Raw genomic sequence first — 22,791 nt, forward strand, 5'->3', positions numbered from 1 at the left:
TGCACAACAGTAAGTGACAGAGTGAGATCAACACTCTTTGTCTTTTTTAATTTTTGTACTCTACTGGTCATTCTTCAAGTGCAGGAGTTTTAAATCCAGAGTCAGTTCCATAGATGGGTCCACTGAAGTAATAAGGAATATGATTTCTGTATATGAGTAATCTGTGTTTGTGTGTCAGGTAAAATTGTCCACATTCTTAAAGGAGTCTGTGACCCATGAAGACAAAAACATCTATTTTAGTTTTGTGTAAAATGTGATTGTTGTTGTTCAGTTGCTAACTTGTGTCTGACTCTGTGACCCACTGGAATGTGACACACCAGGCTTCCCTGTCCTTCACTGTCTCTTGGAGCTTGCTCAAACTCATGTCCATTGAGTCAGTGATGCCATTTAACCATCTCCTCCTGTGTTGCCTGCTTCTCCTCCTGCCTGCAGTCTTTGCCAGCATCAAGGTCTTTTCCAGTGAGTCATCTCTTTGCATCAGATGGCCAAAGTATTGGAGCTTTAGCATCAGTCCTTCCAGTGAATATTCAGGGTTGATTTCCTTTAGGATTGACTGGTTTGATCTCCTTGCAGTCCTAGGGACTCTGTCAAGAATCTTCTCCAGCACCACAATTCAAAAGCATCAATTCTGGAGAAGGAAATGGCAACCCACTCCAGTATTCTTGCCTGAAAAATTCCATGGACAAAGGAGTCTGGTGGGCTACAGTCCATGGGGGTCACAAAAAGTCAGACAGGACTGACTGAGTGTGTGCGTGTGTGTGCGCGCGAGCGCGCACACACACACACACACACACACACAACTTCTGGACATTAGCCAATCTGACCTCCAGGAGATTAAGAGGCTGAGGTTGAAACTTGCAAGGCAACCCCCTAAGTGAACTCTGAACTTCACTAGCTAGCTCTTCTGTGGAGGCAGAGTGCCATGAAATAGACATTGTAAGAGAGAACTGTGCTGTTATTCTTGTCTGAGGTCATACTCCAAATCCTCTTTCATAAGAAAGACCCGATTTTGATGAACTTCTTAAACACGGTCATGTTGAGTTCAGTGATGTTAGCGTCCTCTTTGTTGTGATCAGTAGACTGATTTGAGAATTGTATCATCACTGTGTAATAAGACCAGACACCACTGTTTGCCATCTTTTCCTCTTGTCATCGTGTGTGTGGGGGCTGGGAGAGAGGAAATCCATTCCAGATTCATGAATAAATGATTTTTAAAATTCTGCCCTGAAAAAAAAAAAGCATCAGTTCTTTGGCATTCAGCCTTCTTTATGGTCCAACTCTCACATCTGTACATGACTACTAGAGAGAAACCATACCTTTGACTAGATGGACTTTTGTCAGCAAAGTGATGTCTCTACTTTTTAATACATTGTTTAGGTTTGTCATAACTTTTCTTGATTTGAAATTTATATCCCTTATAGTGTTAATCCAACTCCTAAATCTCTTATGAGGTTTGCCTTGTCTGATTTTTTTTAATCATAAATGGATGTTTGGTGGCTTTAATAGAGCAGTGACATACATACCTTATTTTAATTACTTCACATTATTGCACCTTGCAGATATTTTGGTTTTTACAAATCAGCAGCTTGTAGCAGCCCTGCATTGAACAAGTTTATCAGAGCCATTTCTTCAACAGTATTTGCTCATTTTGTGTCTCTGTCACATTTGGGGAGTTCTTGAAATATTTCAGACTTTTTTGTTATTACCTTGTTATGATGATCTGTGATCAGCAGTCTTTGATATTACTAATACAACTCTCTGAAGGCTCAGGTGATGATTAGCATTTTTTAGCAATAAAATATTTTTAATTAAGCTATGTATATTGTTTTTTAAGACATACACCATTTCACATAATAGACTACATTATAGTGTGAACATAACTTTTCTATGCACTAGAAAACCAAAAAAATCCCTAAACTCCCTTTATTATATTTGCTCTATTATGGTGGTCTGGAACCAAATCCACAATGCCTCTCTATTGTTTGCAGAAACTCCTTGCAGAATATTTTTTAGGGATGGTGTGTAGGTGGCATAGATCTGAGCCCATTTACATCTGAGGTCCTTATCCATTTTTTACTCTATTTGTTTTAATTGAAGTATAGTTGATTCACAGTATTGTGTTAATTTCTGTTGCACAGCAAAGTGATTCAGCTATACATGTATATACTTTCTTTTCCATATTCTTTTTCATTATGAGTTATTGGAGGATATTGAATATACTTCCTTGTGCTATATAGCAGGCCCTTGTTTTTTTATCCTTTCTAAATGTACTAGTTTGCATATACTTACCCCAGACTCCCAGTCCATCCTGTCTCTCCCTTGGCAACCACACGTCTGTTCTCTATGTCTGTGAGTCTGTTTCTGTTTGGTAGATACGTTCATTTATGCCATGTTTTAGATTTCACAAGTAAGTGATATCATATGGTATTTGTCTTTCTCTGTCTGACCTACTTCACTTAGTTTGACTGTCTCTAGTTACATTCCTGTTGCTGCAAATGACATTATGTTGTCCTTTTTTTGGCTGAGTAGCACTCCATTGTGTGTATTAAATATGGACCACATCTTTATCCATTCATCTGTCAATGGACATTTAGGTTGTTTCCATGTCCTAGCTGTTGTAAATAGTGCTGCTATGTATATATGGGTGCATGCATCTTTTTGAATTAGAGTTTTGTCTGGATATATGCCCAGAATTGGCATTGCTGGATCATATGGAAATCCTATTTTTAGTTTTCTGAGATGTTTATTCTTGTATATGAAAGATAAAGTGGCTGGGTAGACATCTCTTGGGTCATTTTATTTCCCTGTCAAAATTCTGAATTATTGTCTCATCTTCAGTCTACAATGTTGTAGAAGAAGAGTCTGATTCCTCTATTAGTGATTTATTGCTGTATAATAAAGTATTCAAAACAGTAATTTAAAACAATGTGCTAAGTCACTTCAGTCATGTCTGATTCTTTGCAACCCTATGGACTGTAGTCCGCCAGGCTCCTCTGTCCATGGGTTTCTCCAGGCAAGAATACTGGAGTGGGTTGCCATGCTCTCCTCCAGGGGAATCTTTCCAACCCAGGAATCTAACGCGCATCTCTTATGTCTCCTGCTTTGGCAGGTAGGTTCTTTACCACTAATAAATTACTGTCTCGTAATTTATTCAGGTTAGGAATTCAAGGGAGGCATTGCTGGGTGGTTCCAGCTCAGGGTTCCTTGCAAGGTGCAGGCAGGATATTGGCTCTGCCACGGTCATCTGAAGTCTTGGCTGGGGTGGAGGATCTGCCTCCAAGACAGCTCACTCACCGCTGTCAGCTGGAGGCCTCATCTCCTCCCCTCATGAGCTGCTGCAAAGGCTGTTGGCACATCTTCGTGTCATGACAGCCAGCCTCCTCCTTAGCAAGTAGTTCAAGAGAGGACCAGGCAGAAGCCACCATGCCTTTTATACCCCACGCATGGAAGTCACACAACACACTCCAGGTTATTCTGTTGGTCACAGTGGTCACTGATAATTCGGGGCTGAGAGGACTCCAACGGGGGTACCTTGGAGGTTGCCTCCCATAGGCCAAAGTGATTTTTCCCTTTGGGTATTTCTGTATTTTGTATTTGTTGCTTTTGTGTTTTTCCACTGGGTAGATACTTTTAGAAGTTTTCATTATATTTGAGATTAATATTTTCTACCAGTACACTTTATTATGTGGGCCTCTTTTTAATTATGTGTGTTAGTGCATGGTGTGTGTGGTGTATGATATGTGAGTGTGTGATATGTGTGTGTGGTGTGTGTGGTGTGGAGTGTGTTGTGATATGTATAATGTATGTGTGGTGTATGTGTGTGATGTGGAGTGTGTGATATGCAGTGTGTGTGTGGTGTGTATACTGTGTGTGTGGTGTGTGTATGATGTGTGTGTGAGATGTCTATGTATGTGGTGTGTGTGGTGTGGAGTGTGTGTGTGACGTGTATAATGTGGGTGGTATGTGTGTGCTGTGTGTGTGTGTGATATGTATAATGTGTGTGTGATGTGTGTATGATGTGTGTGTGAGATGTCTATGTATGTGGTGTGTGTGGTGTGGAGTGTGTGTGTGACGTGTATAATGTGAGTGGTGTGTGGTGTGTGGTGTGTGATGCTTGTGTACATGGAGAACACGGCTGATCTGGGTGAGTCTCCCGTCAGTCCCCTCCTTCATTTGTAGCACACAGGACATGGTGGGCCTCCTGGCGCCCTCCCTGGGGTCTCTCCTCCATGGGCCTCAGCGTGAGGGGTAGTGGAAGAGAAAGCTTTGCCTACATCCCATCCTCAGCCCTCACTGGCCCCCTAAGGTTATACCCCTAAGGTATAATGTGTGTGGTGTGTGGTATGATGTGTGTATGATATGTGGTGTGTGTACGATGTGTGAGTATATGATGTGTGTGTGTGAGATGTCTGTGTATGTGATGTGTGTGGTGTGGAGTGTGTGTGGCCATCAGCAGTGGTTGGAGGCTTCAGGGTTCTTCAGAGCCCCTGGCCTGCACCTCACCCCACCTTCTCAGTCAACACAATCAAGTGTTGCCCCCAGTCCTCTGTAAACTAGATTCCTCTGGGCGGGGAGTTCCCTTCCTCTGGACACTTCTCTCTCTCTGGGCACATCCATCACCTCCTGCAGGAAGCCCTCCTGGATTTCCTGATGCTCCCATGGGGCTTGCTTTAATCTCTACAGCCAGGCTGTGCAGGGCAGTGGGGAACCGTGAATGTCCCACTCAGAATGGAGCCCTAAGCCTGCAGTCTCTGCTCCCGCTCAGTGTTTCTGGCCCCCACCCAGGCAAGGGAGCAAGGTGCACCCTGAGCTGAGGTGTTTCCTGACCTCCGTGTGTCCCCCCAGCATCATCTGGGCAGGGGCCTGGGGGCCGGTTATGTGAGGGTGGGGCACGGTCTGCAGCGCCGCTCTTCCCTTTTGCAGGATGTCGAGGCGCAAGGGTGCTGCCAAGATGCTTCGCAGCCCCTGCTCCGCCCTCCTGCTCTGGGGGCTCCTGGGGGCCGTCCATGCTCAGCAGCAGGAGGTCATCAGCCCCGGCACCTCGGACAGGAATAGCTGCCCAGGTACAACCGGTGTGGGTGTGGTGGGGCGGGGCTAGGGTGGGGGCGGGGCCGAGTGGGGCAAGGGTGGGGTGGGGCCTGCGGTGGAGGGGCGGGGCCGGACCGAGGGCGGGGCGGGTTGCAGGGAGACCCAGGCAGACCCCAGGACCACCCGCTCAGGCCCCGAGGTGACTCCTGTGCACCCCCAGAGAAGGCCGACTGCCCGGTCCACGTGTACTTCGTGCTGGACACATCGGAGAGCATCACCATGCAGTCCCCCACCGACAGCCTGCTCTACCACATGCAGCAGTTCGTGCTGCAGTTCATCAGCCAACTGCAGGATGAGCTCTACCTGGACCAGGTGGCCCTGAGCTGGCGCTACGGCGGCCTGCACTTCTCCGATCTGGTAGAGGTGTTCAGCCCGCCGGGCAGCGACCGGGCCTCCTTCACCAAGAGCCTACAGAGCATCAGCTCCTTTCGCCGGGGCACCTTCACTGACTGCATGCTGGCCAACATGACCCAGGAGGTCCGGCGGCACGTGGGCAAGGGCGTGGTCAACTTCGCGGTGGTCATCACTGACGGTCACGTGACCGGCAGCCCATGCGGGGGCATCAAGCTGCAGGCGGAGCGGGCCCGCGAGGAGGGCATCCGGCTGTTCGCGGTGCCGCCCAACCTGAAGCTGAACGAACAGGGCCTGCGGGACATCGCCAACACACCACACGAACTCTACCGGAACAACTACGCGACCATGCGGCCGGACTCCACTGAGATTGACCAGGACACCATCAACCGCATCATCAAGGTCATGGTGAGTGGCAGGCTGGGGCAGGGCAGCAGGAGGCAGTACAGTGTTCCGGGTCTGTCTACCCGCTGTGAGTGAGGTTACTGAAGGGTGTGGGGCGGGGGTGGAGAGGGGTCTGGTGTGGGGAGGGGTCTGATGTCTGCTCTGTTGTCCTGGGTCCCCGCCCAGATGCGGAGCCAGTGCCACCTCCAGTTCCCCACTCACCAGGGTTTCTCTCTGTGTCCTTTCCACAGAAACATGAAGCCTATGGAGAGGTGAGAGTGTCTCCATCCCAGCCCCGGGGGCTGCCTGGGCCTCTGACTCAGAAGAGATGACCGCCCCCCGTTCCCACACCTGCACTCCCAGGAGCTAGGACAATGAGAAGGGCTGAGGGAGCACAACCCCTCTGCTCCCTGTGGAGCCTGAGACTGGAGTCTGATTGAGGGGCTGTGGCCAAAACCATGCTGTCTAAGCCCAGGAGATCAGCATCAGAGTCACCTGCAATCCCTGTGGATGAGGCTCGAGGTTGAAGGTTGCCCCCGGGCTGACAGGCTCTGTCCACCTAAATCAGGCCAGGAGGAGAAGGCAGGTGGCCAGCTGTGTGCCCAGTGTGGGACCCTCGTCCCTGTGCTTCCCCAGCACCATCTCAACAGCCCTGGCTCCTACAGGCCTGCCCTTTCCCAGGACAGCTGCTCAAAACACAAGAGATTTAACACGCAAGAACAGCGGAGACTGGCCAGCAGCAACTTAATCCTTCCTATTGCCAGTCATTGCTTAACCCAGCCTTCATTTCCCAAACTTGACTAGAGTACTCATGTGGACCCCCAAACCTGCCCCTGGTGGGCACAGAGGCCTCCTAGACACCTCTGAAGTCTGTTCCATCACACAGCCCCGTTCTCAGGATGGCCCAGCATCCAGGGGGCCCAGGCTACGCCCCTCCCTCCCTGCCGGCACTTGTGACCCTGGCCTCACACACTGCCCCTTGCTTCCCATTTCAGTGCTACAAGGTCAGCTGTCTGGAGATCCCTGGGCCCCCTGGCCCCAAGGGCTACCGCGGACAGAAGGTAAGATGCCCAGACCACCGGTGGGGTCGATGTCACAGGAAAGCCCCTGACCTCTCCCCAGCTCCATATCTTCGGGCTACTGCACCTTGGATGGACTCACCACTTCTCACCCTGGAGGATCTAAAATTCAGTTTTTATCAACTTCCTTTCCTATGGCATTTTCAGAAAAGTAGGAATACTTATAAATTAAGATTTGCCCATAAAATACTCCTCTAAAGTAAAGAAGCATACCCATGTTCATAAAGAAGCATGAGCTACATTACTGTTAGTAACATGATGAAAATTCATACAGGGAACCCCTGCTTATCATTTATTAAATAAGTGGTTTTTAAGAGGTCAGGTTGGCCCCGCATTTTCATAACAGCAGAGGTGTATAAAGTGAAATTCCTCCAAAATTACTACCAGAGTATAAGAAACGCCAGTGATTCATGTCAGAAAGCTGCTTCTTTCCAAGTTCAGGGGTGAGGTATCTAGGTACTTGTCTGCCAGGCTGCTGGTCACATGTTCCCACAGCCTCCCTGGTTACTCCAGTCCTAGATCCAGGGATGAATTTGCCACCAGAGGCAGCTTTGGCCACCCATGGCAGGGGTGTGACTCCGGTCCTTGGTGGGGAGGGGGCGTCTCTGGAAGCTGCTGCAGGGATCACTGTGGTTAGTGTGGGGGCAGAAGGAACCCCAAAACAGGGCACAGCTGTTCAGAAGCCTCTGCCCACCCACTGGTTCCTGTCTGTTGGTCTCCCGCTTCCTGGATCCCCAAGACCTTCTGCTCCTTACTCCTCCCTCCTCTGACCACCTCTCACTTCTGCCCATCTTTGCCCTGAAACTGGAAGCATCTTAATAAGTAGATGCACTTACTTAATACAGTCCCACATTGTACAGTTAAACCTTGAATTCTGAGGAGCCAGCCTGTCCTGAGGTGTTATTTAGCTGCCCCCACAGGATCTAGAGGACATTGTGGCATGAGGTATGGGCAGGAGCAGCCAGGAGCAGAATTGGAGTCCTGTAGATCTGTGTGGGCACCCCACCCCAGGGCCGCTCCAGCCCCACCACAGGGCGGCTTCTCCGAGAGCTGACAGTCAGAGCCCAAGGGAGCAGGTCAGATAGGGCTGTTCTGACAGGGACCAGGACTCTAGGGGTCCCGAGGTGGCACTGTAATCGTCACCTGGCCACCCAACCCCAGGATCACAGTCTTGCCACCTACCAGGAACTCCCCCAGCCCAATGCCTCCCTTATTCCTTTCTCTGTCATCTACTTTCAGGGCGCCAAAGGCAACATGGGTGAACCCGGAGAGCCTGGACAGAAGGGGCGACAGGTGAGTGCCCTCCCCACCCCGACCCGTCCAGAGGCCCCTGTCCCCGCAGCTGGGGTTGCATCCACCATCCTCTGTTCTTCCACAGGGAGATCCAGGCATTGAAGGCCCCATTGGATTCCCTGGACCCAAGGTAAGTTGCTGCTGACCCTGCCTGGGGGGCAGGGACATGGGGACAAGCCAAGGGCTTCCTGCCTCCAGGAGGGGCCAGCCACGGGGTCAGGCTGTGCCTGGCACAGCCCATCATCCCTGACCCTGCCCCACAGAAGTGAAGCACCTCGGTATTCCCAGCGTCGCATCATCCCTGGGGGCACCTCTCCACCAGAGCCTGCCGACACCACTCCCTTCTCCTCCCTGGACCTGGTGGGTGGGTCCCAGCGCCCCGCCTGCCCCTGGTAATGCTTCTTTTCTTTCCTTCTGACCTCAGGGTGTTCCTGGTTTCAAAGGCGAGAAGGTGAGAATCCACTCCGGGCATCTGACCTAACCCAGCCCGACCCCTCAGCTGTATCCTTCAGCGAGCCCAGGGTCCTTGCTAGGGCATGAGACCCCGCATCATGCCGGTAGTGACCTCTGGGGCCTCTCTGGCCTCGTGTTTGGTCTGAGGCCTGGAGGCAGTGGTGTCTGTGATGCTGAAGATTATCACTAACTGTCCTCTTTCCTCCTACACAGGGCGAGTTTGGAGCCGACGGGCGGAAGGTGAGTAGAGCGGCGGGCAAGGGCAGGGTACCCACCTTCCCACTACTCAGAAGGAAGGAAGGAAGTCCAGGGAGCTAACAGGGTCCCTCCTCCCCTCTCCTCCAGGGTGCCCCTGGCCTTGCGGGCAAGAACGGGACAGATGGGCAGAAGGTGAGTACACCATCCCTGGGCGGGGCAGCAGTGCCCGTGGAATGAGCATGATCCCTTTGAGACTCTCAGGTCCTTCAGGGGGTGGGCTCTGGGCCCATCCGCCCACTGCCCACACCTGTGGCTTGGGCAGCCCCTGGTCGTGCCTCCTCAGTGGACACAGGACAGACAGGGACCCTGCATGAGGGGCGTGGACATTTGCTGCAGAAAAGCAGGTACTGGCCAGGCAGGAGTCTCCCAGCCTGGCCTGCGGACCTCATGTCTGGCCTGGCTGGGGGTTCACAGACCTGCACAGGTGCACACACACAAGTGTCACGGGAGACCATGCATGCACGCACACATGCACACACGTGGAGGAGACACCACAGACCCCCACGCTCCCAGCCACACCCGGGGGATGCCCTCCCACCTTCGCAGAAGTGCAACCCTGACGGCCATTCACACAGATGTCCTACAAGGGGTGCTCAGTGTGCCCAGACTTGGCACCTCTGACCCCTGTCATCAAGGCTCATGTCCCCAAATCCGGCCCTGACACGTCGTCTGTTCCCCTCTTCTCCTTCAGGGCAAGCTGGGGCGCATCGGACCTCCTGGCTGCAAGGGAGACACCGGGGATCGGGTGAGTGCAGCCTGGTGGCTCTGGGAGATGCTGGGCACCAGGCGGGGGTCAGTCCACCAGCTGTAGTGGGAAGGCAGGTGGCAGGGCCCATAGCTGGGTTCCTCCCCAGCCGCCTGTCCTGGACCCCCGCCAGGGTTCAGCCGGGGTTGAGGTCACAACGTGACAAGTGACCCTGGAGCTTCTGAGTCAAATGGAGGGGAGCTGCTCTAGAGTCCCAGGGCATGCCCCCCAGATTGGCAGCTTGTCTGATCGGCCCACCCAGGCCCAAAGGGTCCCAGCATCCAGTCCAGAGATGGGGTGCTGGTCACCCTCCCCCTGGTCAGCTGGCCCTGAGCTCACAGGGAAAATTCAAGCACAGCCCTGGGCAGGAGCCCAACATAACCCCCTCCCTTCCCTCAGGGCCCCGATGGCTACGTGGGGGAAGCCGGCAGCCCTGGGGAGCGAGGAGACCAAGGCTCGAAGGTAGATGGCCTGGCCAGGGGGCGGGCGGGCCAGAGCAGACGGGGCCACCACCCTCCCAGGGCCTTCTCCCTGCCCACAGCACTCGGCCTAGATGCCCAACAACAGGCGCTGTCGCTGCAAACCAGGCCAGGGGCCATGGGGTGCCCACACATGGGGTCGTGGGTGGCCATACATGGGGGACGTGCCCACACATGGGGGTTGTATGGTAGCCACACATGGGGGTCGTGGGGTGCCCACACATGGGGGACGTGGGGTGGTCACACATGGGGGATGTGGGGTGGTCACACATGGGGGCCGTGGGATGGCCACACATGGGGGCCGTGGGATGGCCACACATGGGGGCCGTGGGGTGCCCACACAAGGGGGCTGTGGGGTTCCCACACAGGGGCGGGGCTTGCTCCTTGAACACAGGAGGAGACTTGCAAGCCCCCAGCCCCACTGGGGTCCTGTCCCACTCCCGGGTCTGAGAAACAAGAGGCTGATTTCTTGATTTCTCCAAACACTTCCAGGGGGACCCTGGCCGCCCAGGACGCAGAGGCCCCCCAGGGGAGAATGGGGCAAAAGGAAGCAAGGCAAGTGTTCCCGGGGGCCCTGCACTGAGGCCTGTGCTACCCCATGGGGGAAGGGGCAGTGAGGGAGGGAAGGAGGTGGTCGTGCAGGCCAGCCTGGACCCTGAGCACCCCCCGCACTCCACCTCTGTGGTCCTGCTGCCGGGTGACCGGGGTGTACTGCACCCGAGGCAAACATGGTCCCTCTGGAGGCAGCAGGCGTGAGTCCACTTGGGGCTGGGCCCTGCCCCTGGCCACTCACACGTGTGGCCAGGCCATCACCGTAAGTGAGCCATCTCCTCCCCACAGGGCTATCAAGGCAACAACGGAGCCCCAGGAAGTCCTGGCCTGAAAGGAGCCAAGGGTGGGCCTGGGCCCCGAGGACCCAAAGGCGAGCCTGTGAGTTCACACCCACCCAGCCCCGGGATGCCCATCCCCCTGGCCGCCCCCCTCCTGCTGAGCCACCCCTCACACTCCCTACTCCGGGCGTCTCTGAGCCCAGCGTCCTCTGGCATCTCTAAATGTGCCCCTTGTCCCCGTGCCGCAGACACCAAGCAGGGCTACCAGAGAGTGGCCTGCAGGGCCCAACCACGCCCACGCCAGACACCTGGTGCCTGTGAAGTGGCCCTGTGTCCCCACCTCACCCCCTAGCAGGACACCCCTGAGGGCTAAACCTAGACCCAGACACACACGAGGCTGATCTCCAGGCTGACCCTGAGAGGTCGCAACCTGAGGCCTGGCCTAATCCAGAAGGGACCTGAATGACCATGGTCCAAGCTGGTGTCAGTCATGTCACCTGAACCCTCAGCCCGCATCATTCCCAGACCCTCGCCTGGGACAAACTGGCCCAGCAGAGGACACAGTCTAGGCTGAAGCACTCTGAAGGGGGTCCCAGGCCCCACCACCAAAGTCCTCATGGCGAGGACAGAGAGTAGGGTTCCAGTGTGGCCCCCACCATCAGGACCCCCCTCCCACAAGCCTGTTTTCTGCAGGGGCGCAGGGGAGACCCTGGAACCAAGGGCAGCCCAGGCGGCGACGGCCCCAAGGGTGAGAAGGTGAGTGTGTTGGGGAGCCTGGGGCATTGTCGACTGTGTCTGTGTCTACACTGGGGTCTCACTGGGTTGAGGGGCCAACGGGGACCCTGTAACATGGGATGACCAACACCCCTCCACAGTCCACCTCAGAGAACGAAGGCGACCCCCAGGGCCTGACAGTCAGGGGGTGCTCCCTGCAGGGCCTGGGAGAGCAGGAGGAACTCCCTGCTGAGGGGCCTGGGCAGGGCCACTTCCAGGCACGCCATGCACAGTTGTGCAGGCTGCACACTGCTCCACCCGCCGCATCCCCTCCCCTACTCCGCACACGTGTGTTTCTATAGCTGGCACAGGAGGTTTTATGATGAAAGACGAGGGCAGCCAGCTCCCTGTGAAATGAGAGTAAAGGGCTCCAAGGAGGACTTCCTCCTCTGAACATGAGTAGTGGCCCCTGCCTGGGCTGCGTGAGGCTGAGTGGATAGGCCAGCGTCACCCTCCACAGTGTGCGGCCTCCTCCCCCAGGGAGTTAATGATCCCCTCTCCTACTTCCCTCGTATGCAACCCAGACTAACCTGGCCTCTCTTCTCACAGGGGGACCCTGGTCCTGAGGGGCCCCGGGGCCTGGCTGGAGAGGTTGGCAACAAAGGAGCCAAGGCAAGTGGTCATGGCTGGGTGGTCACAGAGGCCACGTGCCCTCCTGCTGGAGGGGCTGCACCAGGAGCCCCTGCCCTGCACCCTTCAGACCCAGCCTGGGGGCCACTGTGGTCAGGGCTGAGGGCCTCTCGGAGGGCAGCACAGCCCCGCCTTGCTCACATCCACAGTGAGTCTCTGAAGCGCCTCGTCCCTCTTCCTTCCAGGGAGATCGCGGTTTGCCTGGACCCAGAGGTCCCCAGGGGACTGTCGGAGAGCCTGGGAAACAAGTCAGTAGCAGAACGCCGAGGAGGGCCCGTGGCTCTGGGACCCAGGCCCCTCGCTGCCTTTTGACCTCATTGTCCCCATTCCCCACCCTGCAGTCCACTTGGGTCCTCCTGTCCTTGGGCAGGCAGGACACTGTCCCCACAAACCTGGGCAGCGGGACAGGGGGCATCTCACACCCTCATCCTGCCCTGAGGGGGTCCAGCTTTACCAGGTGGGAGTGGGCGAGGGGGAAGCGGTGTGGGACTTGGGAGCTGGATATGGCTCATGGAGAGTAGAGACCTTCAGGATGCCCAGCCCCGTGGGGCAGCAGTGTTGCCTAGGGGTCAGAGCAGGATGAGGTCAGTCCTCCTCTGTGCTGACTCCCTGCCTCCTTTCTGCTCTCAGGGATCTCGGGGAGACCCTGGTGATGCTGGTCCCCGCGGAGAATCGGGACAGCCTGGCCCCAAGGTATGCCCCCTCCCTATCCTCCAGGATGGGGCTGGGAGCCTGACCAAATCTTCCAGGAATCTGCCTGCTCAGCCCCCTTGGTGTGGGAGGACATCAGGGGCGGAGCCGCAACCCCCCCCCCATTTTCTCACCCTTGGGGGTGGCACATCCTCCCAAAGCGGGCCCTGCCCATGAGGCCCCTCCCCACCTGCCCCCAGTCCAGGCCAGCTGCCTCAGTCTCCACATTTTCCCACTGGACCTGCCCTGACTGGCCTCCTGTGTCCCCCAGGGAGACCCTGGCAGGCCTGGATTCAGCTATCCCGGCCCCCGAGGAGCACCTGTAAGTCCTGGCACCTGGCGTGGGACAGGTACTGGGGGTGGGCCATGACCAGGGAAGGTTCTTGCTAGTTCCTGCTGGGCCCAGGGTGAGTGGAGAAGGGCCCGGGGCGCCAGCAAGAGAAGGGGCAGGTCTCCTGGAACCTCAGACCTTCCACAGCCTGCGTGGCTCACCGTGAGGGTTGGGACGGGGCTGCAGGGCCTGCCAGCCCTCAGCCCTTGCTGAGTGACCCTTCTGCTTGCTTCCCAGGGAGACAAGGGTGAGCCGGGCCCCCCCGGCCCCGAGGTATGTACTGTGGTGCATGGAGCCGTCTGTGCGTCTGGCCTCCGCTGAGCTCTGGGGGTGGGAGCCGGCCATGCCCTGAATCCACGCAGGGTTGCATCTCTGCCAGCACTGCTGAGTACGGGTTCCTCCTGAAAAAGCCGGCAGGTCTGCTGAGGCTGGGGCAGGGCAGCAGTGCTGGACCACAGAACTCTGCGCTATTAACAAGGGTGTCCTGTGTCACAGGGGGGCAGAGGTGACTTTGGCTTCAAAGGAGAACCTGGGAGGAAAGGCCAGAAGGGAGAGCCCGTGAGTACCTCCGCGCCCAGGGCAGAGCCGTGTGCGGGCACCACCCGGGGCACTGCCAGAGCCCACCTGCCCTTTCCCTCCGCAGGCAGATCCTGGTCCCCCTGGTGAGCCTGGCCCACGGGGGCAGAAGGGAGCCCCAGGACCCGAGGTAGGTCAATCGCCATGTCTTTGGCCCTGAGGCCCAGCCCCTGGGTCAGCCTGACCAACAGGCACCCGAACCATGTGGTCTGCAGCCCTCCCAGCCTCAGCCATGAGGAGTGCCACCTCTCACTGTCACCCTTCCTCCTCCAGGGAGAGCCTGGCCCCCCAGGAGACCCCGGCCTCACGGTAGGTATCAGTTGGGGTTGGACTCGGGGTCCTCCTTCCTCTTAAAATCGGAAGAAAGAGCACCAGGGATGGACAGGTCAGGGGGTGAGGTCAGGGCAGGAGGCAGACAGGGTCGGCAGGCTCCCAGGAAGCACTTCTGGTCCCTCCCCATGGTTCACGCTCTGCCGCGCCCACCCGGCTGTGTTACAGGAATGCGACGTCATGACCTACGTGCGGGAGACCTGCGGGTGCTGTGGTGAGTCGGGGCCCCCACGCGGCTACACCGGAGCACTTGTGCACGCCCCTGGGGTCTAAGGGTGTCTCCATGGGCCGGGGGTCAGCGCAGCAACCCTCCCGCCCACGGTTCGCCTGGCCCCGCCCTCCTGCCCCCTTCCCCCTGAGCCCACCCCACCGCTCTCGGCAGACTGTGAGAAGCGCTGTGGCGCCTTGGACGTGGTGTTCGTCATCGACAGCTCCGAGAGCATTGGCTACACCAACTTCACCCTGGAGAAGAACTTCGTCATCAACGTGGTCAACAGGCTGGGGGCCATCGCCAAGGACCCCAAGTCGGAGACGGGTCAGCTGCACCGCAGTGGGGTGGGGTCGGGGAGCGCCAGGCCGCAGTCTTGAGCAGAGGGGCCGGCGCGCAGGGCGCCAGGGATCCAGACGGAAGCCGACGGGAGGGGTCTCCGAGGGGTCGTAGCTTCGCCAAGGCTGACCTCACGCCCGCGCCCGCTGCAGGGACCCGCGTGGGCGTCGTGCAGTACAGCCACGAGGGCACCTTCGAAGCCATCCAGCTGGACGACGAGCGCATCGACTCGCTGTCCAGCTTCAAGGAGGCCGTCAAGAACCTTGAGTGGATCGCTGGCGGCACCTGGACGCCCTCGGCCCTCAAGTTCGCCTACAACAAGCTCATCAAGGAAAGCCGGCGCCAGAAGACCCGCGTGTTCGCGGTGGTCATCACGGACGGCCGCCACGACCCCCGGGACGACGACCTCAACCTGCGGGCGCTGTGCAACCACGAAGTGACGGTGACGGCCATCGGCATCGGGGACATGTTCCACGAGAAGCACGAGAGCGAGAACCTGTACTCCATTGCCTGCGACAAGCCGCAGCAGGTGCGCAACATGACGCTCTTCTCCGACCTGGTGGCCGAGAAGTTCATCGACGACATGGAGGACGTGCTGTGCCCCGGTGAGTCCTGGGAGCGGGGGAGGGGAGGGGAGGGCGGGGGGAGGGGAGGGACAGGGCGGGGCAGGGAGAGGCGGAGCTGCGCGGGGAGGAGGGGGGAGGGGAGGAGAGAGGAGGGGCTCCTGGCCCCGCAGAACTGAAGGAGTCCCCAGGACCCCCGCCTCTCTTCCTCTCTCCTAGATCCCCAGATCGTGTGCCCGGATCTGCCCTGCCAAACAGGTAACGTGGGCGCCACTGACCCCCAGACAAGTCGGCAGCCAGGGCAGTAGGGAGGGCTGTGCAGGGACCTCAGGAAATGCTGGTGTGGCCACCCCCAGGAGAAGCCTCAGATTCCAGACCTGCGGTGGCCCAGCCTCCAGAATCCCAGCGCTTCCGAGGAGGGGGCTGGGGGTGTTCAGCCACCCCCTACCTCATGCATGTGGGGAAGGGGAGCTGCCCACTGGGCATTGCGCTGGGCTCTCCAGCTACTGGTCTCAAACACACAGGTGCCCAGAGGGACAGAAACCCCAGGGCTGCCTAGGGCTAAAGCCCTGGATCCATACATGAAATAGCTGGTCTTAAACCCTCCAGGAGGTGAACACATCCACAGCCCAGGGGCAGCTGCGCAAGGCAGAGGGGCCTCTGCCCTGACAGCCCCACGCTGCTGCCGCCTGGCATCACCGGTCTGATCTTCCGTCTGGAAGCAGACGTTTAGGGGGCCATGCCCCACCACCCCACGTGTTTGCACTAGTGTGGGAGGCTGGGGACCCACAGAGGCTGCTCCAAGGGGTCCCTCAGGCGGGGGACGGGGCAGGATGGCATCGTCCAGCTCCACTGGGCATCAAGCTGCTGCCTGCAGGGCTCTGCTGCAGTGACTGGGCCCTGGAGGTGCCCAGGGACACCAGGAGCTGAGCCCCCACGGCTCGCCCTGCCCTTGCCAGCCGGGTCGTAGAGCCAGCACTGGATCCTTGCACTGAGTTGTGGGTGCTGGGCCTGTCCTGGAAGTGGGGCCTCCAGAGCTGACTCTGAGAGGTAGGGGCTGCCACAGCAGGCAGGGGCCAGGCTGGGCTGGGCTACTGGCAGGTCCAACGCTGACGGGAACTCGGGGCCTGCATCCACGTCCATGTCTGCCATGAAGTCGGCGCTGGGGCAGACTCCTTCCAGGCGTCAGATGGACCCCTGGGTAGGTTCAGAGGCTCCAAGGCCGCCTGAGGAGAGGGAGTGTGTTGACTTGGGGACAAGGGTCCCTACTCTTATTCTGACAGAGAACTTCCAAGGAAGTGCTCCTGAGGTTGTACCAGTGACCACGCCATGGCCGATGGCAAGCAGTGGGGGCATCCCAGAGACAGCCTGAGCCTGAGGTTCCCCAGTCAGCTGGAGACAGTGGTGTGTGGTGCCCAGAGCCACCCAGCCCCCAGAGGTTGACCCAGTAGCGCCAATCCCCATCTCTTCTGGGGCTAAAGGGGCTGGTGTCCCCACAGAGACCCAGACAACCCATGGTCTATGCCCCTGCTGCCCTCAGGACCCCCGAGTCCTCCCAGGGTAGGAGCCCTGTGGTCAGGTGGCCTCTTGAGGGCAGAAACCTGACCCCAGCCCTGGTGCCAGGGCCCAGCAGTCATCTTGCTGGGGAAGTATCGAGTCTCTCACACGGGCAGTCAGCTGAGGGTCTCTGTAGCTGCTTCTCACAAGCTGAGGCTGGTCCCCCCGTTCCTAGTTACTGAGAGTCTGGCATGAACATGTGTGGGATTTTGTCAGATGCTTTTTCTGCACCTATGATATGATGGTGGTGTTTCTTCTTTAGCTTCTTTAGCTTGTCAACATCATGGGCTACAGTCTTTGCATTTTGAATGTCAACCCAGCCTTACAGACCTGACTTAGATCCCACTTTGTCATGGTGTGTAATATATATACATGTGTGTGTGTATATATATATATTCACACACTGTTGGGCTTCCCTGGAGGCTCAGTGGATAAAGAATCCACTTCCAATACAGGAGACCGTGTTTGATCTCTGGGTCAGGAAGATCCCCTGAAGGAGGGCATGGCAACCCACTCCAGTATTCTTGCCTGAAAAAAATCTCATGGACAGAGGGGCCTGGCAGGCTATAATCCAAAGAGTCGCAAAGAATCAGACATGACTGAACAACTGAACACTCATAGATATAGACTATTGGATTCAGTTGCTAGTATTTTGTTGATCTTTGCATCTGTGTTCATGAGAGAGGAATAGGGCTGTGTGACCTTTCTTGTGATGGGTTTGGTTTTGATATTAGAGTGATGCTGTTCCTCAGCTTGGTGATCTTGCTTCTCCTGAGCCTCCAGGACCTGACAGTGAAAGGGAACAGACACCTGAGAGACCCCTTCTCCCTTCTCCTAACTCTTCCTTTTACAAAACTCACAACCTCATTCTCCTTTTTTTTTTTTTAATTTCCACCTTGTCCTCTCTTTTTTTTTTTTAATATTTATTTGGCTGCATTGGGTCTTAGTTGTAGCATGCCAGGTCTTTGTTACAGCATTTGAACTCTTCATTGTGCATGTGTGATCTAGTTCCCTGACCAGGGATTGAATCTGGGCCCCCTACACTGGGACTGTGGCATCTTAGCCACCACCAGGGAAGTCCCTCATTTCCTTTAAAATGATTTGAAATTTCCAAGTAAATTAGACACTGTGCCCAGAGAGGAAGAGAGCAGATGTAACTGCAGAATGTGCTCCTTGACACAAGTGGACTCCGTCCAGCATGCTGAGGGCTGATCAGACAGGCACATGGGGATGCTGCCTGCTCTGGTGCAGCCCGGACCTTCTGGGCCAAGTGGCCCTGTCCACCCAGAGACTCAGCCACATCTGGGCTTGGATTGAGCTGGGTGGCAACTCAGCTGGGGCGGAACCATGAAGCCGCCGTCAAAGAGAAACAATGCTGGACATCAGTCAAAGGCAGCAAAGGCAGGTTTTTCTCCACGACAGCTGCTGTCGGAGAGAGGAGAGCCAAGAGGCCTGAGCCCTGCTCCCCACACCAAGGCCAGAGCTCTGGAAGGCTGGGGCCCGAAGGAAGGGCGCAGGGCAGGGGTGGGGCCATGGGCCGGGCCACCTGGATAAGCTAACTGGACATACCGAGGCTCCCCTAGGATAGGAGGCCTTGGGCCCATTGGGCCCAGAGGGTAGGCCCTGACCTCCCCAGGGACAGGGTGGGTAGAGAGCTAGAGGCTCACCGAGTGGTCATTCCTTGGTCCTCGGAGATGGCTCTGGGCCCGGAGATGTACATCTAAAGGGCAAGGCAGATTTGTCTAAAGAAATTGCTCCAGAGGGACTCCAGGGGCCATCTGCCTAGCACCAAGCAGGGCTGAAACAGGCAGGAAATTCTCCTCCAGTGCTGAGACCATCCCAGGGCAGGGCCCTGAGTTGTCAGCCACCAGCAGGCCGGGTCCATTTCAGAAGCCATCCGTGCTCAGAGTCTCGTGGTTCTTAAGCTCTGCTCCATCTCCTCGGGGCTCCCTGAAGCCCCACTCACTTGGCCTTGGCCCTCGGTGCCAGCAGTGGGGGAGCTGCAGCCTCCCTGGCTCCGCATCTAAGCCCTGGCTGAGCCTTTGGCCCCTCCTCGTCTCCGAGGAGAGAAGCAGCTGGAGGCGTGCTCATACCCACCACATCCCTGAAAGGCCTTTCTGGAATCCCCCGCAGATGGACCGTGGCCTGGCGGCGAGCCCCCGGTCACCTTCCTCCGCACGGAAGAGGGCCCGGATATCTCCTTCCCCAGGACCATCCCCCTGATCCAACAGTTGCTAAACGCCACGGAGCTCACGCAGGACCCAGCTGCCTACTCCAAGCTGGTGGCTGTGCTGGTCTACACCGCGGAGCGGGCCAAGTTCGCCACAGGAAACGAGCGGCAGGACTGGATGGACCTGTTCATTGACACCTTTAAACTGGTGCACAGGGACATCGTGGGGGACCCCGAGACCGCGTTGGCGCTGTGCTAAAGCCGCAGGGCGCCGCCCCACCTGGCTGCGTGAGCTCCTGGGGGCTGCCTGCCTTACACTGCCAGGCTTGAGACAGCAAGAAGCTGTTCTCTCAGTCTGGAGGCCAGAAGTCCAAAGTCAAGGTGTCCTGGGCCACACACCCCCTGGGCCTCTAAGAGAGTGTCCTTCCTGCCTCTCCAGCTCCCCTCTTTGCCTCTGTGGTCATAAGACCTCTCCCCTTCCCCTCTGCCTCCTCCTACAAGGACTGTTGTGGTCGCACTTAGAGCTAGATAACCCAGGATAGTCCCCCCCATCTCAAGGGAATTGTTCATTGATTTCCGGCTGCAAAGTCCTTTTTGCCATATAAGGTCACAGTCATAGAATCCAGGATTAGGACCTCTTGGGGGCCATTATCTGGCCAGAAAGAAAGATACCAGGAGAGCCTCACAGACGACCCAGCTTCCGGCTCCACCGCTGGCCTCTGCCCAGGGCCCCTGTGCAGTCCTCTTGTCCCCTGCCCATACCACCAGTTCCTACATCTCAGACTCTGCCTGCCAGGGACACAAGGGGAGTTTGCTGGGCAGTTTCAGTCCAGCTCGAAGCTGCTCTTCATCTGCACCACCACCAAGATAAGCTGCATCATTAATAAGCTCCTTAAAGAAAAAAAAAAATCTACCAAAACCCTCGCTCCTCTGCCAGGAGCAGCACTCCAAGGACACACCCAAGCGTGTCCTTCAGGTGCTGTGAGCTCATCTCAGACATTGTATAAAAGCTGAAAAGCAAGGTACCTGAGTGTGTGCTGTGGTCAGCGGCTTGCTGGGGTGAATTGGTTGCTCGCCGGACCTTGAGGGTGACCCATGCAGCACATGGGGGTGGGGGTCACCTGGTGCCTGCAGGACCCAAACAGGACCTCGCCCCCCTCATGGTTGCTGCCAAGGGTCAGGATTTCCTTTTGATGGGGCCCCTGTGTGCCCAGCCCCGGGTCGGCACACCTGAGCTGTGACCTGACCTGCCCAGGTCAGGAAGGGTGACCAAGGGCTGAGGAGCTAGACCCAAGTGGAAAGGACCAGCCTGGTCCATGCCGAGCCCCCACGGTGGTTAGAGTTGCAGTCTCAGCGGTGGCTTGGGGAAGGGGCTTGACTGCACATTCCTGGCCTGTGGACGGGGACCAAGCCTGTGGTCCCTCCTGTGTATAGAGCGGGTTTTCCGCCAGCGTAGTGGCATGCCCCATAGGTCTAGCCTCAGCCTGGCACCAATCTTGCCTGCACACTGTCCAGCATGTCCAGGCTGGTGGCTACCCAGATGAGGGCAAGGGTGTCCTGGCCACACCTGTGCTCACTGTCCTACCAAAGCCTCATCTAGTTGAGGGGCCCCTCTCTCTAACGTTCCCAAGGCTGGAGAGATATGGCCAGAGGCGGGTCTTTGAGTCTGAGGATCTTCTTGAGGTCTTTTTACACAGTCACACCCTCATTCCACATGGACTGTGATCCTTTGGGGGGTATCCAATTCTTGGGTCAAAAAAAGGTGCTTTATGGACCCCTCCCATGAGGGCCTGGAGGCTGCTGGGCAGAGATGGTGCTGGTAGAGTTAAAAGGGGCCCCTCAGTCTTAGGACTGGGGACATTTCCTGGTGGCAGCACAACCAAGAGAGACGGTGTTGGTCTCAGGGAGACAGGGTGGGAGTCTGCACCAACGTCCTGGGCGCTGTCAGGTGGGGGAGTTCCCAACCGCAGTGACCTCGGGGGAAGCTCCAGCGATCTTAGCGCTCCTGTGGGCGGGGTGAGCGGAAAGAGGAGAGCGCGGGGCGTGGCCCGGTGGGCGCTCCAGGGGCCCGGCCGCCGGGCCTCATGTGGGTCGCCCGCGCAACACCCCTTCTCGCTCCTAGAGCTGTACGTGGCCCAGTGCACACAGCGGCCGGTGGACATCGTCTTCTTGCTGGACGGCTCTGAGCGGCTGGGCGAGCAGAACTTCCACAAGGCACGGCGCTTCGTGGAGGAGGTCTCCCGACGGCTGACCCTGGCGCGCAGGGACGACGACCCACTCAACGCGCGCGTGGCCCTGCTGCAGTTCGGAGGCCCGCGTGAGCAGCAAGTGGCCTTCCCACTGACCTTCAACCTGACCGTCATTCAGGAGGCGCTGGCGAGCGCGCGCTACCTCAACTCCTTCTCTCACGTGGGCGCGGGCATCGTGCAGGCCATCAACCAGGTGGTGCAAGGCGCTCGGGCTGGGGCGCGCCGCCACGCGGAGCTGTCCTTCGTGTTCCTCACCGACGGCGTCACAGGCAACGACAGCCTGGACGAGGCGGTACACTCCATGCGCAAGCAGAACGTGGTGCCCACCGTGGTGGCCGTGGGTAGCGACGTGGACGCGGACGTGCTCTCCAAGATCAGCCTGGGCGACCCGGCCGCCTGTCTTCCGCGAGAAAGACTATGACAGCCTGGCCCAGCCCGGCTTCTTCGACAGGTTCATCCGCTGGATCTGCTAGCGCCTCCCTCCCAGCACCCGCACCCCCACCAGGCCCCGGGCCCCAGCCCCGTGCCTTCTGCCCCACGGGCTCTGTCCCCCTGTCCATGGTGCTACTCTGACCCCACTGAGAGGTCCAGCCGCTGAGGACTGAGTCTCCACCTACGAGTATAAAATCAGGCGCGAAGGACACCGGCCCACCCAGCTCCTACTGGGAATCCCATAGCTCTAGGCACCCCAGCCCGCCTCCCCTCTTCATCATCTGCCCTGCCCTGCCCTGCCCTCTATGCCCTCCCGGGACCCCAGCGGCTTCCTGGGGTGCATTCTTCAGTAGACCTCTCTCAGCCCAGCCTCATTCACAGACTCATCCTTCCCCCCGCCCACCCCCGTCCCCCGCAAAGGCTCTCTGCCAGCCCCAGCAGCCCCCCTGCCGCTTCCAGGTCTCTAGAGGTCACCTCCCCCATCAGACTGAGTGGTGACAGCAGGCCCCATATCTCCCTGTGTGCACACACCCCAGTCCAATAAAGGCTTTGACCCCTCTTGCTCCCCAGCTTCCAAGTGACTCTACCAATAGGGATTCACGTAACCCCCAGGACTGATCATATCGCTGGGTCCCCCCACACTGTTCTGCACACTGAGATGTTGCTGGGCCTGGCCCCCTGTCCTTCCGTGTTCTGGGCTGAACTGTGTCTCTCTTCCCGGAACTTCCAACGTTCAAGCCCTTCCGACACCGGCACTCCCAAGGGGCAGGACAGCCTCAACCATGGAATTCACCTCTCTCTAGTTGACTCTGGGCTGAAAACAATGTACTTGGTTGATGAAGCCTCACTCTGCCCCCAAACCAGGGCCACAGTGCTTTAGGGACACTTGTTGGTGTTTGTACAACGATATTTGTGGATAGAGATAGCTAGTGGAGAGATGATGGAGAGGTGGTAGAGATAGAGGGTAGATAGATCAGTGGTA

General features: G+C 57.4%; 1 protein-coding gene across 1 annotated transcript in view; it reads left to right on the top strand.

The window, feature by feature from the left end:
- The window catches only part of COL6A2 (collagen type VI alpha 2 chain), a 31,292-nt gene extending 8,920 nt beyond the window's left edge, over positions 1-22,372 (top strand). The window contains 28 exon segments of the mRNA XM_070466915.1: positions 4,924-5,063; positions 5,249-5,847; positions 6,075-6,095; positions 6,819-6,884; positions 8,142-8,195; positions 8,281-8,325; positions 8,620-8,646; positions 8,862-8,888; positions 8,994-9,038; positions 9,598-9,651; positions 10,051-10,113; positions 10,623-10,685; positions 10,971-11,060; positions 11,654-11,716; positions 12,284-12,346; positions 12,550-12,612; positions 12,995-13,057; positions 13,326-13,376; positions 13,623-13,658; positions 13,881-13,943; positions 14,029-14,091; positions 14,235-14,270; positions 14,460-14,505; positions 14,674-14,826; positions 14,991-15,443; positions 15,621-15,659; positions 21,251-21,774; positions 21,776-22,372. Coding sequence (XP_070323016.1) covers positions 4,925-5,063; positions 5,249-5,847; positions 6,075-6,095; positions 6,819-6,884; positions 8,142-8,195; positions 8,281-8,325; positions 8,620-8,646; positions 8,862-8,888; positions 8,994-9,038; positions 9,598-9,651; positions 10,051-10,113; positions 10,623-10,685; positions 10,971-11,060; positions 11,654-11,716; positions 12,284-12,346; positions 12,550-12,612; positions 12,995-13,057; positions 13,326-13,376; positions 13,623-13,658; positions 13,881-13,943; positions 14,029-14,091; positions 14,235-14,270; positions 14,460-14,505; positions 14,674-14,826; positions 14,991-15,443; positions 15,621-15,659; positions 21,251-21,774; positions 21,776-21,850 — 3,084 coding nt within the window. The 5' untranslated portion in view covers position 4,924 and the 3' untranslated portion in view covers positions 21,851-22,372.
- The last annotated feature ends 419 nt before the right edge of the window (positions 22,373-22,791 follow it).

Source organism: Odocoileus virginianus, chromosome 4 (genome assembly GCF_023699985.2).
Source record: "Odocoileus virginianus isolate 20LAN1187 ecotype Illinois chromosome 4, Ovbor_1.2, whole genome shotgun sequence".
In the NCBI taxonomy this organism is placed as follows: domain Eukaryota; kingdom Metazoa; phylum Chordata; class Mammalia; order Artiodactyla; family Cervidae; genus Odocoileus; species Odocoileus virginianus.